The sequence below is a fragment of the Heterocephalus glaber genome, unplaced genomic scaffold, assembly GCF_053883595.1.
Source record: "Heterocephalus glaber isolate CG9 unplaced genomic scaffold, H.glaber_assembly_v1.0 deba00000738, whole genome shotgun sequence".
Taxonomy (NCBI): Eukaryota; Metazoa; Chordata; class Mammalia; order Rodentia; family Bathyergidae; genus Heterocephalus; species Heterocephalus glaber.
In genome coordinates, this window is record NW_028258161.1 from 16,923,502 (window position 1) to 16,938,880 (window position 15,379).

Consider the following 15,379-nt stretch of genomic DNA (forward strand, 5'->3'; position numbering starts at 1 on the left):
GAGCAGCGCTCCAGCCGTGCTGCTATAGGAGGGTCTTCCTAATGTCCCTTGTTGGTGAACATTTGATGTAGTTTATTTTGATACTATTTTTAAAAGATTCAGTTGGCATTCTTACATGTTTCTTTGTGCAGTAGTATGCCTGTTTCTGAGAGCTGAATTCCTAGACATGGAATTTCTAGGTAAAAGATACACATACTTTTCACTTTCAATAGATGCTGTCTTTCTCTGTCATTTTACTAAATCTCCTTGTACCTCCCTTCACCTTCATTGTTAAGGGAAGATGAGTGCAGCAGCCTTAATGAAATATGTGCAGATTCCCTCCAGGTACTGAAGCTTCCATTCTAAGTGGCTTTAAATTTCATCAGCACTGTGTTAAAAATAAAATAGTCAGGTTTTTTCCTAGTTAGAGAAAAATTACAATTTTTATTTATTCAATGTCGAAAAGTTTTTAATGAAAAAATTAAAAAAATTTAAAACTCATTATGTCACCATCTAGAGATAATTGCTGTTTGTTAATTGTTCAGTTAGTTTTCTCCCAGTCTTTTAACTTATATACATTTAAAATGCAAATTAAAGTTGTATTATACATACAGTTTTATATTCTTTTTTCACTTAACATTATATCGTGAATAATTTCCATTTAACCAGAGAAAAAATGTTACAGATCCTCTTGCTTTTCAACTTAGATAATCCTTTATTACTTTTGACAGATTTTCTAGTTAATAGCTAAACCTTTTCAAAGTATAAAATTCCAGTTTTTCTTACCCAACCCCACAACAATAGCAAGTGTAAACTAACTGACCTTAACATGGTTGGTTTAGAATTGTACCTTGTAAAGTAAAAAGTATAATGAATATATAAGCAATTTACACTTCTTTTTACCACCATAAGCATTCAATACTATAATAATGTGATATGTCTGATTTTGCAAAGTTAATTAAATTTTGAACCATTTCATTTCAGAAAGGCTAAAGAAGAGGCACTAAAAATAGAAGAAGAAAAGCAAAGACTACTGGATGCTATGCCTGAGAACGCAAAAGGTCAACATAGATTAAGACGAATAATGTATCATTTATTCTTGCATTGTTACTGCAAGCAGCTGCATTATTTCAAGTGAATTATAGGCAGGGTGATCGTATTTCCCAGTTTTCACATGAGTCCAGATTTATGCCTGTGGTCCCAGCTTACTTATATTATCCCTTTTCATTCTCAAATGTGTCAGTTTGTATAACACAGCATATCATCACTAGAGTAATAGATTCATAGGAAAGCGACTCTTCACACAGATCCCTAATTGTACACCCTCTAGGAAGGATACACAGCAGAATAGTTTGTGTGGCATGTTTGTAAATGATACTGTCATCATGGGTGACACATGGCTGATGATATTGTTTCTGTTAGAAAAGTGTGCAAGAAAATATCCATACCCTTACTAAATCCATAGCCTTTCCATTTAGACACCAACATCCATTGTGGAGGAGCTTTCTTTTCTGAGTTTTAAGTTTTCTTTAGGTACTAGATTTCAACCTGGGACCCATGGATAACGATTATGGATCTGAAAACTGCAATGGAAAAAATAATTCCAACTTTATTTTCACTAACGTTTAACTGAAATTTGGTGATCCCTTCAACTGTTAATACAGGCAGTAAACCAAAAGAGTACCTTACCTTTGAAGTTAAGAGAAATGAAGATATTTTCTTTTCATTATAGTTTTACATATCTTATTTGTGCTTATCATGGTTCCAAACTTATAGTAGTTATTAATGTATCTGTTAGTTGTCTTTCTTTAATACAGTAGTAAAGGCGCACAGATTTCCTACAGCATAATTTTTTGTTTTGTATTAGGAATCAAACTTTCATGGCAGCACCACTGAACTAAATCCCCGGCCCCTACAGCATAGTTTTTAATTTGGCAACTGTATTTCAATGTAATTGGACTCATATATTTTATTTGCTGAGTTTGAAATCATTATTCAGAGAAAAGGCCCTTAAGTTTCACCAGATTGCCAGAGGGGCCCATGGCTGAATGAGTGAAGAGCATAGTTTCAGTTTTCCAGTGCTGTACGACAGGCACTCCAGAAGTTAGTGGTGTAAGATAACATTCATTCTTATCACACAACCCGTTCTCTGGGTCAGGACTCCAGTAAGACCCTGTGGCAGCAGCTTTTGGGTCCCTGAGCACCATAGTTCTGGTTTGAGTTCCACCTTGGAAGTGAGTCCTCCATCCACACTAAGTCTTCAGAACCCCTGGAACACCCTGAGCCAGAACCCTGCAGCTAAGCCCTCTTGATTCCTGTCCACAGAAACTGCAAGGTGATGTGTGAAGATTGTTGTTTTAACCTCTAGTTTTGGGGTAATTTATGGATAATTAATACAACACAAATTAATAATCAAAGCCATAAATAGTTGAAGGATCTTAGACCACCTGCCTTTCAATTCATCCCTGACTTACATGGTATACAGATTATTCATTGGGGTTTTAGTAAAAAGGATTTGAACTTTTAAAATTTTCTGTACCATTATATAAATTCTTTTTATAATATATCCAATATAGATAAGAATATAACCTAGAAATAAATTTATATACACACCTTGGAGGTATATGATTTTTTTTTTACTATAAGAAATATGTAGTTGAAAGAAATTTTAAATTTCTTGTGTAAACTGTGTATCTTTATTCCCCGCTGCAGTAGGATTCAGCAAATGCTGCTTCATACTTGAGTGTATTACCATAAAACTCTTGACTTAACACAGAAAGCTTCACCACTTTTCAAGTTACATACTTGGAAGCTACACGCATTGTAGTCTTGGTTCAGACTGAGATATTAAGATGCTTCAAGATGCTTTCTTCTGGTGCATAATCACCTAGAGTTAGATAAGGTTCAGATGTCAGAGGCTTATCACACCCTGATAATGTGACAGTTGAAGGAACTCACTGGAAGAATGAATTCCACAAGAGTACAAAAAGCAAGCTTATTTATTTTTTCAAATTGTCTTTATATAGAAAGTACCTTGTCTTCCATTTCATGAATGTATCATGTCAGTTCCATAAGTATATGAATGGCAGCTGGGGAGGCAAGATTCCTGACACCACTACCATCTTTTCCCTGAAAGATTTCCATGCATATAATTCTTTGTTAGCAGCTGCTCAAAATTTGTAATTATGCTTTACAAATTTAATATTAACATATTAATCAACATTTACTACTTGCTGTTTTTACTTAACTGTAAGAGAAGCTACCATTATATATATATAATCTAGCCTGATGCTGCCCAATATAAGCCACACATGTAACTAAATTTCCTAGTAGCCAGACGTTGTACATTCAGTGTTTTCATGCCAACCCTTTGATATCCTTTATATGCTTAATACTTACACATGGCCAGGCATGGTGGTGCACACCTGTGATCCCAGCACTGTGGAGGCTGTGGCTGGAGGATTGCCGTGAGTTTGAGGGCAGGCTGGACTATATAGTGAGTTCAAGGCCAGCCTGAACTGCATAGTGAGACCACGTCTCCAAAAACAAAAACTTACATATGTTTCAATTTGGACTAGCCACATTTCAGTTGCTCAGTAGCGACATGTGACTAATGGCTACCATTTTGGACACTGAAAATCTAGGCAGTCTATTGCTGAATAGGCTTGGGGTATCTCTAGTCTTTTACTGTTAGAATATTTGAGATTGCTAGAAACATTTCTTCTTTTGAATAAACTCTTGGTCTGGTTCTCTCCTGAGACCCTGAGCACATGATTATCCTTCCTTTACTACTACATTTTGATAGATGTTCTTTGTTCTGGCCTCAGCATTTAGCACCCAATAAATATTTGTTGACCTAAACTGAATGCTAATCTGTTCCTCTTGATTCTCGAAGCTGAAGAAGCTGATAATGAAGCTGAAGAAGAAATTGAGGTCAAGGAGTCTGAATTCTGTGGAGAGTCTGAAGCGCTGGAAGTATCTGAGAAAGAAGAGTCTGAAATGTCTGAAGTCCCCAAAACAGAGCGTGAATCAGGTTGGACTGTCCTGAATCAGGGCTCTGTCCTTCATTCTACTCTGATCTGAGAGAGAGAGAGAGAGAGAGAGAGAGAGAGAGAGAGAGAGAGATAGACAGGGTGTGTAGAACATAGAAGGTGGCTAGGGATGGAAAGTTGAGCCTTCCTGACCCCGAGAATGTCCCGATCACATAGAGTGTAGCATGGTAAGGAAGCCGAGGCTGTTTGATTCCAGGACTGGGATCAGGAGCAGGACACATTGTCCAGAAAGCAGGACCATTAAAGATCCCAGACTATAAAACCCTTTCCTTCCTTCTGACCTCTTTCACCTGGCCTTTACATTGTGTTTTTCATTTGTTATTAACACTAAGAGTGGAGGCTTTCAAGAGACTCAGTAAGACCCCTCGTGTCACACCCCCAGGAGCCAGCCCTATCACAAGGCCTACTTTGCTGAGTTGGGTCAGGTGAGCAGGTCAGGTGAGCAGGAGTCGAGAATGGGTTTACGGCAGCAAGGCGCCGTGCTCTGCTGTGGTGGGAATGAGGTTAGTAGGTGCTTCCAAGCACAGTTAGTACTGGATTAGAAACCAAACCTACAACCCAGAAGTCTTCAGATATCCACAGCTAGATGCCAGACTAGCTCATTAAGGGCTGGGAACTTGCTGTTATCTGATGAAAGAAACAGGACTAAAGGGAAGCATGTAACAATGAGAACCCTCAAATCCAACATACGTCATTTTACTGCATTAGTTTTATGGGTCAATGTCTGGGTCCATTTAGGTTGCCGTAATAGAATGCTGTAGCCAGGTGGCTCAAACAACAGGAGTTAATTTTCTCCCAGGGCTAGAGGGTGACAAGCCCAAGATCAAGTTTCCTAATAGATGCTTAAGTCTGTCTTTCCTGAACCATCTGTGCTGGACCTGTATTCGAAATGTGCCTTACACCATCAAGGAAAAACCCCAAGTTGACACTCTTTCTTTCACAGTAAAGTTAGCTTCTCCTCAATTTCTCCATCCCTACACTCACAGCTGGGGCTTTGTAATAGCATCATCTGGAAGAGCCCAGATAGCTCAGTCTGTAATACCATCATCTCTCGTTGCTACTGTTGGGTATTGGTGTATCTTAATGAGTATCTTAGTAAGAAACTAGAGGGAATATCAGGCACTGCAAGTATGATGCCACATTAACAGAAGCTTGGAATATATTTAACAACAGTTGTAAACTGGAGTTATATGTACCATAAGTGAATTAGTATAGGAGTCTGTGTTCTTTTATATATTTAAGAATATTCTTTATTCCCCTGCCTCATACTGTCATGTATTTTATGTTATTCCTTACCTAATAAGAACTGTAGTTTCTTTTTTTGTTTTGTTTTGGTTTGGTTTTGGTTTTAGTACTGGGATCAAACTCAGGACCTTGTGTGGCACCACTGAGCTAAATCCCCAGCCCAGAACTGTATTTTCAATTAGACATATTGTATACAATTTAAATGATGTTTTGAAATTTCCCTTGTTCCAGCACTTTGTTAAAGAAATTAACCTTTTAAAATCCAAACATTAACTATTAGATTTCTTTCTTAAGTCACTGAGCCTGCTGAGGATACTGCAATTGAAAAAGAAATTCCAAAAGGATCCAGAGAGAGCCTGGGAACTGAAGAATTATTTGAAACAGGTCAGGCTGTAAAATACAAGTAGTTAGTGCACAAAAGTGCTCTTCATCTTTCTTACAGAGTCTACTCCCTTATTTTGGGGATAGTACCTGCATCCTATTTACTTCTGTGTTGTCTGCCAGTTGATACTCATTCTGTTTATTCAGCTCATTCCATTAAAAGTATGTCTGTCCAGTTTATGACACTGATTTTCATCAAATTTTATTTTATACATTGTATTAACAGTTAAAATTTTCATATGAAACATTAACTATCCAAATAATTTGAGTTTTATTCATAGGTAATTCATCTACAGTATCTAAAAACAAATTAAAATGTAAATTTATAAAAGTATATTATTGATTAGAATATTAACTTTACTTTTTTCCAACATTTAAAAAATATAACTTATTTTGTCAATATGGCTAGAGGTAGGACATTTAAAGCCTTTCTTTTTTCTTTCTTTAACCTTTACTCAAAAGTTGTACTACCCAAGTTTCCTGAAGATGCTTATCCCGATGTTCCTGAAATGGAGCCTTTTAAAGAGAAGATTGATTCTTTCAAGATCACATGGAAACAGCTGGAATCACTCATTAGTGATTCTTCCATTCAAATTTTAAACTTGGAGACTGGCAACAGAACACCAAAGGAGCTACTTCAAAAAGTAGTTGACACTATGGAAAGTAAGGGCTGCAGTGATAACATTTATGATGAAGAGCAGGTACTAGGATTAAAACCAGTTTGGAACCTCAGAGCCCTTCTGGATAGTTTGTGAAGTGCAGCACTCCATGTTTGCAAGGGTGATTCTGATATACTTGACTACGGTCAGAGTACAGGCTCTGTCTGTTCAGAATGGCCAGGATGCATATAGCACTGGCCATCCTGGCCACTTGTCACATAAAGCATATTAAAACTAAGAGATTGGTAATAATAATTTTTTAACCATTGACTGCTGTAATATGCTAATATTTTTTATTCTAAAAATATTTTCCCCAAGGATTTTTCTTCTTTTTTTTTTAACAGAGCCATTTCAATATCGTGCATTGGAGTTAACTGTAGAAGATTATGATGAAGAAGCAGAAGACTATCCGGCTGAAGCAGACGAAGAGACAGAAGAAGAGGAAGAAGAGAAAGAGGCATGATTGTTTTATTACCATCATTCTTATTTGGCAAGTCAATGAAAATGTATATATCCAAAGCAGTAACTGTCCTTTTTGGACCCCAACTAAACAAACAGGCATTCTTGACATTAGAAATGAGTATTTTTGTACACACTCTCCCCTTACCCCAGGTTCATTTGACTCCTTAATATGCCAGAACTACTTAGTATTAAAAAAGACATGAAAAAATGAAAGGGAAATCTTTTCAAATGGAAAAAATATGTAGATATTAAAAGTATGTATATTTTACAAATTGAGAGAGGTGAGTTGTTTTGTAAAACTCGGCAGTGGGCTCTTTGAGAGGCTGCTTTCAGGGTAATGCACCTGCTCTTACCAACAGGAACAGCGCATGTGGAGGTCCAGGCTCTTCCCTTAGTATCAGAGCAGTGACAGCCATTCCTATTTGAGAGCTTCCCAGTGCAGGCATCTAACAATCTAACAATAATAAAATAGGAAATGTCCTTTTAATTTGTGTCTTTATAAATAATAATTTATTAAGTTAGATAAACAGAGACTTGTAATTAACTTGTTTCCTAACTTAAACCCAAATATATAGTGGTGTGTGTGTGTGTGTGTGTGTGTGTGTGTGTGTGTAGCAATAAATGACATACAGTGTGATTCTGATAATAGCTTTCAGTGCTTTGTCATGGGGGGACTCTTAGGTGGGGTGGCTAACAGATGGGGGCTTTGTTCTGCCTATGTTCAGATTCTCTTCTCATCAGACTTCTGTAATGTCTGTTGCTTTCTTCCGTGTCCCACTCTGGGCTGCAATAGAATAGTCTCTTACTTGTATCTACAGATAATTCTCAGGCTGTCCATAATATCTAACACTCCTATGTGGTTCATTAATAGTATAGCAGAAAACTCCGTAACTCATAAACCATGAGATAGGGTACAAACAAGGACCTGGCCTCTGGAATGGAGAATAATTAAGACCTAAGATAAATGCTGCCTTTGCCCCACCTGATGTAAAAGCAAGAGCCAAGAGTGTCACACTGCTTTCAAATAACTTAATTGTGTCCAAGAACAAAACTTGACCATATTTATAGGAATACAAGGTAAAATTCTGGCATCCATTCAGAGATTCCTGGACCTGTGAACAGGCAGGAAAATATTACTCATAATAAGGACAGTTAGTCAATTGAAATTGATCCAGAGCTGTCACAGTTAGCTGACAAGGACTTTAAAAGTTGTTATCAATGTATTTTATGAATTTCATAAGTTAAGCAGAGATACAGAGGATATAACAAACACTTAACTCAAACTTTTTTGTCAAAAGTACTAAATATGACATATACATTGAATGGAATGATGATAGTTTAGCTATTGCAGATTAGTAAACTTGAAAAAACAGCAATAGAAACTATCAAAAATAAAACAAAAGAGGAAAATATTCTGAAATAAAAGGAAAAGAGCAGAACATCAGTGATTTGTGGAATAATTTCAAGCAACCTGTTATACATATAATTGGAATCCATCAGAAGTGTGCGTTGGGAGGGAGAGATAGAAAAATACTTGAAGAAATATTGGCCACTTTTTTCCAAATTTGAAAACATTACAAACTCTCAGATCCAAGAAGCTCAATGAATTCTGAGTTCAAGAAACAGACCTTTCCACAAGTAGTGCTGGAATGGTCGTATAAGCATATGCAAAATAGTGAATGTTGAAGCAAATGTTACATAATTTTTTAAAAAGTCAAAATGAGTCATAGGTCCAAATGTATAGCTTAAAACTATGAAACTTTTAGAAGAAAACAAATCATTGAGACTTTGGATTAGGCAAAAAGTTTTAGACATGGCAATGAAGGTATAAAATATACATTTTATAATATATTGTATAATCATATAATAATATATTTTGAAATATAAGTTAAAATCACAATGAGATGCTATTTGATGATGATGAAATGGCTAAAATTAAAGATTGCTCATAGTAAGTGTTAGTAAGGATGGAGAACAACTAGAACTCTCATACACTGCTAGTGGGAATGTTAGGTTTTACAACCACTTTGGAAAAACAATTTGTCAGTTTCTTAGAAGTTATGTGCATGTGCATCATTGGACCCAGCCATTCCACTCTGAAGTGTTCACCACATGGGAAGAAAATATGCATCCATTGAAAGTTGCTCAGGGATAGTCATAACTCTAGTCCAAACTGGATGCAGTAGTAACTGGCAAAACATTTTTATAAATAAAAAATGCAGATACATGCAACAACCAGGAGCATACTTTTGGTATTAATGAGTATGTTTACTTTCTTGATTGTAGGGTTGTGTCACATTCATATGTCAAGGCTTATCAAGTTGCACTTTAAATATTTACAGAGTTTCAATGTCAGTTATACCTCAGTAAAGGGCTAGAAGTATTAATGGTGGGTAATTCTAAGTGATAGGCTTAAAAGTAATTTGCATTTTAAACCAGTGTTTTCTGATTTTTTTAACATTAAGGATGTATCATTTTATAATAGGGAAGTTCAACAACAAAGATATTTCCTTCTGCCAAACAGAAAGTACAAAAACAAACAAACCCATTCAGGGTTGCTGCTCCAGGGTTGTGTTTGGGATGTGTTTGGTGTCTGTCCTTCTCACTAGCTCGCCTCTACCTGGTGTGCTTTTTGGTCTGTAGGTGATTTCTTGTCCATTTATGGGAAATCACTTCTTGCTTCTCTCCCATCTCTTTCTTTTTCTCCTTCTAGAATACTTTTCATTTGTTAAGTCTTTTGTATCTATCCTCTAAATATCTTTTCCTTGAAATCTTTCATCTTTTCTCATTTTTCCTTATATTTGGAGATATGTCTTTCATTTAGCCTTCTAAAGCAGGACATTCATTGGGCTCTCTGGAGGGATACATTAGTTTCTTGTTGCTCCTATTACAAATTATCACAAATTTGGTATGTTAAAACAACACAAATTATTGTCCAGTTCTCAAAATCAGAGGCCAAAAATGAGTCTTACCAACCGGAAACCAGGGTTGGACGTGAGCGCTGTGTCCTTCCCTCTCGGGGAGAACCCTTGCCTTGCCATTTCCACCTCCTCAGGCCACCTGCGTTATTTTGCTCATGGTCCACTCTCCACCTGCAGAATACATCACGTTAGCCTCTGCTTTTCATCATCCCATCATCTTCTTGAAGTACATTGGACCCACTTGGATAATCTTCCTATGTCAAGATACTTAAAAATCTCTTTTGCAATGTAAGGGAACATATTCATAGGTTCTGGAGATCTTGGTGGGGTGCAATATTCTATCTACCACAAGTAGTCACTCATTTATCTACCACAAGTGGCCATTCTTCAGTTCCTTTACATATTTTGTTGGTACTCACAAATACTTTCTAGTGTTTCCCTGAGTCTCCATGTTATGATTTGTGTCTAGATGTACCCCCAAAGCCTCATGTGGTCTTAGGTGGGGCTTTTTAAAAGGTGGCTTCATCTAGAGTGTGTGATTGATTCATGGTACAATGCTTGGCCTGAGGGCACTAGGATTCAGAGTGTGAGTGCTCCCACTCTAAGTAGTCTGAATAAGATAAAGGGGGCAGGAAGAGGCTGTTAAGGTTCCTTGATACTTTGCTGCCATCTGTCTGCCAGCCAGGAGCTGTTTTTCCTCTGTGACATCCCTCCCCTTCCCTCCTTTTTGCTGTCTTCTACTGCTGTGAACTGTTGCCCCTCTGCCATCCTGCCTTGGAACCAGCCAGTTATGGACTGAAACTTCTACAAACTGTAAGCCAAATAAACCTTACCCCCTTTAACTCAAGGTGTCAGGTATTTTGTCTTAGCAACAAGAGAAAAGTAACTAAGACAATTCATAAATGGTTTTCTACTCAGAAATTAGATTTCTTCCATCTGTGTGTTGCAGAGTTTGGTGGTTGGTTTTATTTGATGGATCTTACTTCTGCTCAGCCTTAGATGTATGTTTATTTTCTTTTCCTTATTTTTCTGACAACTTGCTTTCCTGGTTCATTGTGGTTCAGGTCAGTTGCTGAAGCGTGACACTATTCCCATAAATCATGCGGGTCAGAGTGACTTCTCTCCCCATGGGTCAGAAGAATGGAGGCAAGTGGGCCAACCATAAAAGTCCAGTTCCCCGGATCCCTCCTGTTTGCCCAGTTTTGAGGTCAAGGAGGACTCCTCCCGTCCTGCAGCTCTTTCTTGGGCTAGAGAGACCACAAACACTCCTGGGTGGTAGTTGCTCACTCACATTCAACAGGAGGTCCACAGATCTCTGCAAACAAAATTCCTCCTAGGAATGTCCATCTTGTTATGAGTCTGCTGATCCCTCTGCTGCTTGCCTCTAGGTGCTCATCCAGCATAGAAGGTTAGAGAGTACAGTTCACACCTGAGATGTCCATGGATACAAGCCACTTTCCCAAGCACTACGTAGTACTGATGAGCTGGAAGAGAGAGGAAGGGAGTCTTCTGTCACCGTCTTCTCAGACTCCTTTCTCCATCACCAACACATGCATTCCTCATACTTTCAAACTTATTTCAGGATCATTCTGGGTCAACCCAGGAAAATATGGAATCAAAAAATGTAGGCCATAAAAAATACTAAGATGAGATTTGTATGTGTATCAGCTCCCCAAGATAAATATATTCATTATGTGTTCTAAACATGTACTAATACAAAATGTAGGGCAATTTTAACAATTAGCTTTTAAAAACAAAACGACTCAAGTGGATTAAGATATAAAAGACAAATGGTAACAAAAAAGAATTGACATTCTGGATATTAGTGGAAGTAGAACTCAAGAAGAAAGGCACTAAAATTTTTTAAAAATTCACTGTATTATAAAAGGAACAAAGAACTAGGCAGTAAAACAGTTTCAGATCCTTAGGTATAAAATAGTATCAAATGTACGAAGAAAATATCAGAAATATGGAGAATGTAAAGCTACCCTAGTGGAATCTTAATAAAGTCCTCTAACAACTCTTAGAATTGAGAGCTCACACACTGCCAAAAAATAATACACTGAGAAGTTAAATATCCAAACTCAACTTGCTGTAAGAAAGACCTCTATACCCATAAAGAATGAACAGTCTTTTTAATGTCCATGTGATAATTCAAAGAAAAATTACAGTGAGTTGGGCTGGGGATTTAGCTCAGTGGCACTGAGCCTGCCTCGCAAGCGCAAGGTCATGAGTTCGATCCCCAGTACCCCCCCCCCCCAATTACAACAAGTTATAAAAGTAGGTACCTTACAAATCATATTCTCTGACAATAACACAATACAACAAAAAACTAACCATAGGAGGATACCACTTCCCCATTCCCTCAATGTAAATGCTTGATAATTTAAAATATATATATTTTTCTAAATGCTAGTGAGTTAAATAAGAAATCAATAATGAAAGTATGTACTAAATATGAATGATCACTTTAATATCACATAAAATCTTTGTGGCACAGCAGTAGAAATTTAGAGTCACAAGATGTATATATTCATAGTTAATTTGAATTTCACATAAATGAATTTTTATATATGGTATGTACTTATACTAAAAACTATCTTTTTCTGAAATTCAAGCACAATTGAGCATAGATTTTTTTGTATACACTAAGTCTAGCAACCCTACTTTTAAATCTATTTATTGAAAAACTAGAAAGATTGAAAAAATAAGCATTCAACTCAAGAACATGGAAAAAATACAACAAAATAAACCAAAAGAAAGTAGATAGAAGAAGATGAAAGGCAAAAACCAATGAAGTAGAAAAACAAAACAATAGACCAATAATAAAAAGTTGATTCACTGACAAGAGCAATACAATAGAGAAACTTATAGCAAGCTGACTTGGGTAAATAGGAGCAATAATAATAACATTTGAAGGAAAAATGGGCATATAATCTGATTTTTAAAGGAATTGTTTTAAATTATTTTAAGTTATTTGTTATACTAATAAATTTGAAAGTCAAAAAAGTGTTAGCAAAAAAAGTCATTTAAAATTGGCTTAGAAAGTAAGATTAAAACTAAACAAAAATGATAGAAGGAAGTTTTATAGGTAATATATATATCTATTAATGGATACATATGCATTTGTATCCCTATGTCTGTTAAACTTTTCCATATCATAAAACATAAAAAGTAAAACTAGTACTTCTCAGCTCCTTTTGAAGCTAGAATAGCCAGATAGGAAAATTGAACAAGAATGATGAGAGAAGAGTATCAATTTGGCCCATTCTTGCACCTTTAGAGAAAATGTTTGTTATTTCTCGTTTTGTTAAAAGAAGTGTGTTGTACAATAATTTTGTAAAGTATTTCATTGATATTTTTAAAAATGCTATCTTTGTGCCTAAGTGTGTGTCTGTTTTGCATGTATGTTGGTAGCATTTCTTGGAAAGCAGACTCTGCACAGAGTCTGGAAGGAACTAATAAAACTGCTGTAAGAGTGTGCATAGCATTGGGAGGAAAAGGTGAGAGGAAATTTCACTCCTTATACATTGTGATGTGTTTGAATATTTCTGGAGTAAGCATTTTATAACAAACATTTCAGTGTAGTTCTAGTCTTTAAGTAAGTTGCAAGTATCCTTAAAGTACTTTACACATTTTTATCACAAATGAAAAGTATGTTGTGTTTTTCATCTGAACTAAATATTTCCAAGTTATCATTTGATCGTATATCCACTTAAAAGGAAGAAAAGCAACCCTGAGGTATCTCCCACTTAGTTTGCAATAGGTGAGAAGTTGTGACTCTGATTGGCTTTTAGTCCTAATAATAATAGTTAGAGTAATTTTACCTTAGGAGCTGACCTCCCATTGACCTGGTCCTGGCACAGGCTGGAGTCGCTCACCACTCCTGTGCTGCCTCACCTTCCTTCTCAGGGCAGCTTAATTTTTTTATGAAAATAAAAGATTTAGGATGTGAAGTTAGAGGGATAGGATAAACTGGTTTTTAATTAATTAAAATAGAATCAGGGTAATCTTTTGTGGGTTGTTTTAAATTGGATTGTTATAGGTTAGATATTAGTTAAGGTGAAAATTTAAAAATTTCTCTTTAGCATTGCAGCAAAGTGGCTTTTAATATTCTGTAAACTAACTAATATTTCTAGAATGAAGAAAAAACTAAAGAAAAACACAGGCATTTGGGAGACACAAAGAATTTTTGTCCAGTGGTTCTCAAAGAAAACTTCATCCTACAGCCAGGCAACACGGAAGAAGCAGCTAAATATCGAGAAAAAATCTACTACTTTTCTAGTGCTGAGGCTAAAGAAAAGTTTTTGGAGCATCCTGAGGACTATGTGGCTCATAAAGAACCATTAAAGGTAAAAACAACATTTCTATCCTACTGATTGCTCCCAAGTCTGTTTTTTTTTTTGAGACAGGGTCTTGCTCTGTAGTCCAGGCTGGCCTTGAACTCACTATGTAGCCCAGGCTGGCCTGAACTTGTGGCAATCTCCTGCCTCAGCCTCCTGAGTGCTGGAGTTATAAGCATGTGCCACCACGCCCAACACTCAAGTACTTCTTAAAAGACTTATAACCAGTTTCCTTCATAATAGTGAAGTCCCCAATCTCATAGGACAATATAATGAAAGCATGTAAGTTCAAGAACAATTTTTGTAACATAATGTAAATAATCATCTATGTTGATTTCTATAGTAATATAGTAATAATATAGCACTTAGCATCTTTTGTTGGTTTTAATCTGCAGTAAAAAGGCACAGCTGAATTTATTGCTTACTGGATTAAGGATTACCCCTGCTGGTTAGTCACTCCAAGAGGAACAGGCCAGGGATATTAGAGAAGACTCGGGGCAATGTGGAATTCAGGGGTTGGGGGCCGTTCAGAGATGCAGTGGGTGGGCATCCCCCCTGGCATTGTGGTTGCTCAGGTGATACTGCTTCTGTGGTCCATACTGCAAGGCTATTTTCAGAGTAAACCAACCCTAGCTGGCCAGTTTTTCAGGAGGGAGGGCTAACAGTGATTGATTGGATTGCAAAAAGCTCAACTTTCCTTGAAGTGAGTTCTTGGTCACTTGAACAGATTAAAATTGGCTGAATGGCTAATGTTACCCTGTCTATAGAATGATCAGCTTTTTCCCTTCATTTATGATAATTTAAAATTCTTATTTATCAGAATTGAAGTTTTCCGTCTTATTTTTTAAAATATTAAAGCCAGATGCAAATGGCAAATACTGTATGATTCTTCTGCCTAGATTCTGGAGGAAGAGGGAATGGAAGTTCACTGTTTAGTGAGTATTAAGTGTGTTCCTGTTTGGAGTGATGGAAAATTGGAAGCCAGGAGTAGTGGCGCATGCTCGGAATCCCAGCTACTTGGGAGGCTGAGGAAAGAGGGCTGCAAGTTTGGGGACAGCCTGGGCGATGCAATGAGGCCCCGTCTCACAGACGAAACTCGAAACTTGAAAGGGCTGGGGTGTGGCTCAGTGCTCTCTGGACTAAGTATCCAGGACTGTAGGGGAGAAAAGGTTCTGGGGATGAGCAGTGGTGCTGTGCACACCACACCGTGAGTGTATGTAATGTCGCTGAATCATATGCTTAAAAATGGCTCATGTGGTAAATCTAATTATACACACACACACACACACACACACACACACACACACACACAAACACACACACACATGCACACCAGA

At 36.9% G+C, this 15,379-nt stretch overlaps 1 protein-coding gene across 8 annotated transcripts in view; it reads left to right on the forward strand.

The window, feature by feature from the left end:
- Ak9 (adenylate kinase 9) overlaps positions 1 to 15,379 on the forward strand; it is a 137,219-nt gene that overhangs the window by 51,618 nt on the left and 70,222 nt on the right. For all 8 annotated transcript variants that reach the window (XM_021242008.2, XM_021242006.2, XM_021242005.2 and 5 more), the window contains 6 exons: positions 964 to 1,040; positions 3,875 to 4,012; positions 5,571 to 5,660; positions 6,120 to 6,320; positions 6,661 to 6,773; positions 13,839 to 14,051. In XM_021242008.2, coding sequence (XP_021097667.1) covers positions 964 to 1,040; positions 3,875 to 4,012; positions 5,571 to 5,660; positions 6,120 to 6,320; positions 6,661 to 6,773; positions 13,839 to 14,051 — 832 coding nt within the window. The remainder of the gene's footprint in view (positions 1 to 963; positions 1,041 to 3,874; positions 4,013 to 5,570; positions 5,661 to 6,119; positions 6,321 to 6,660; positions 6,774 to 13,838; positions 14,052 to 15,379) is intronic.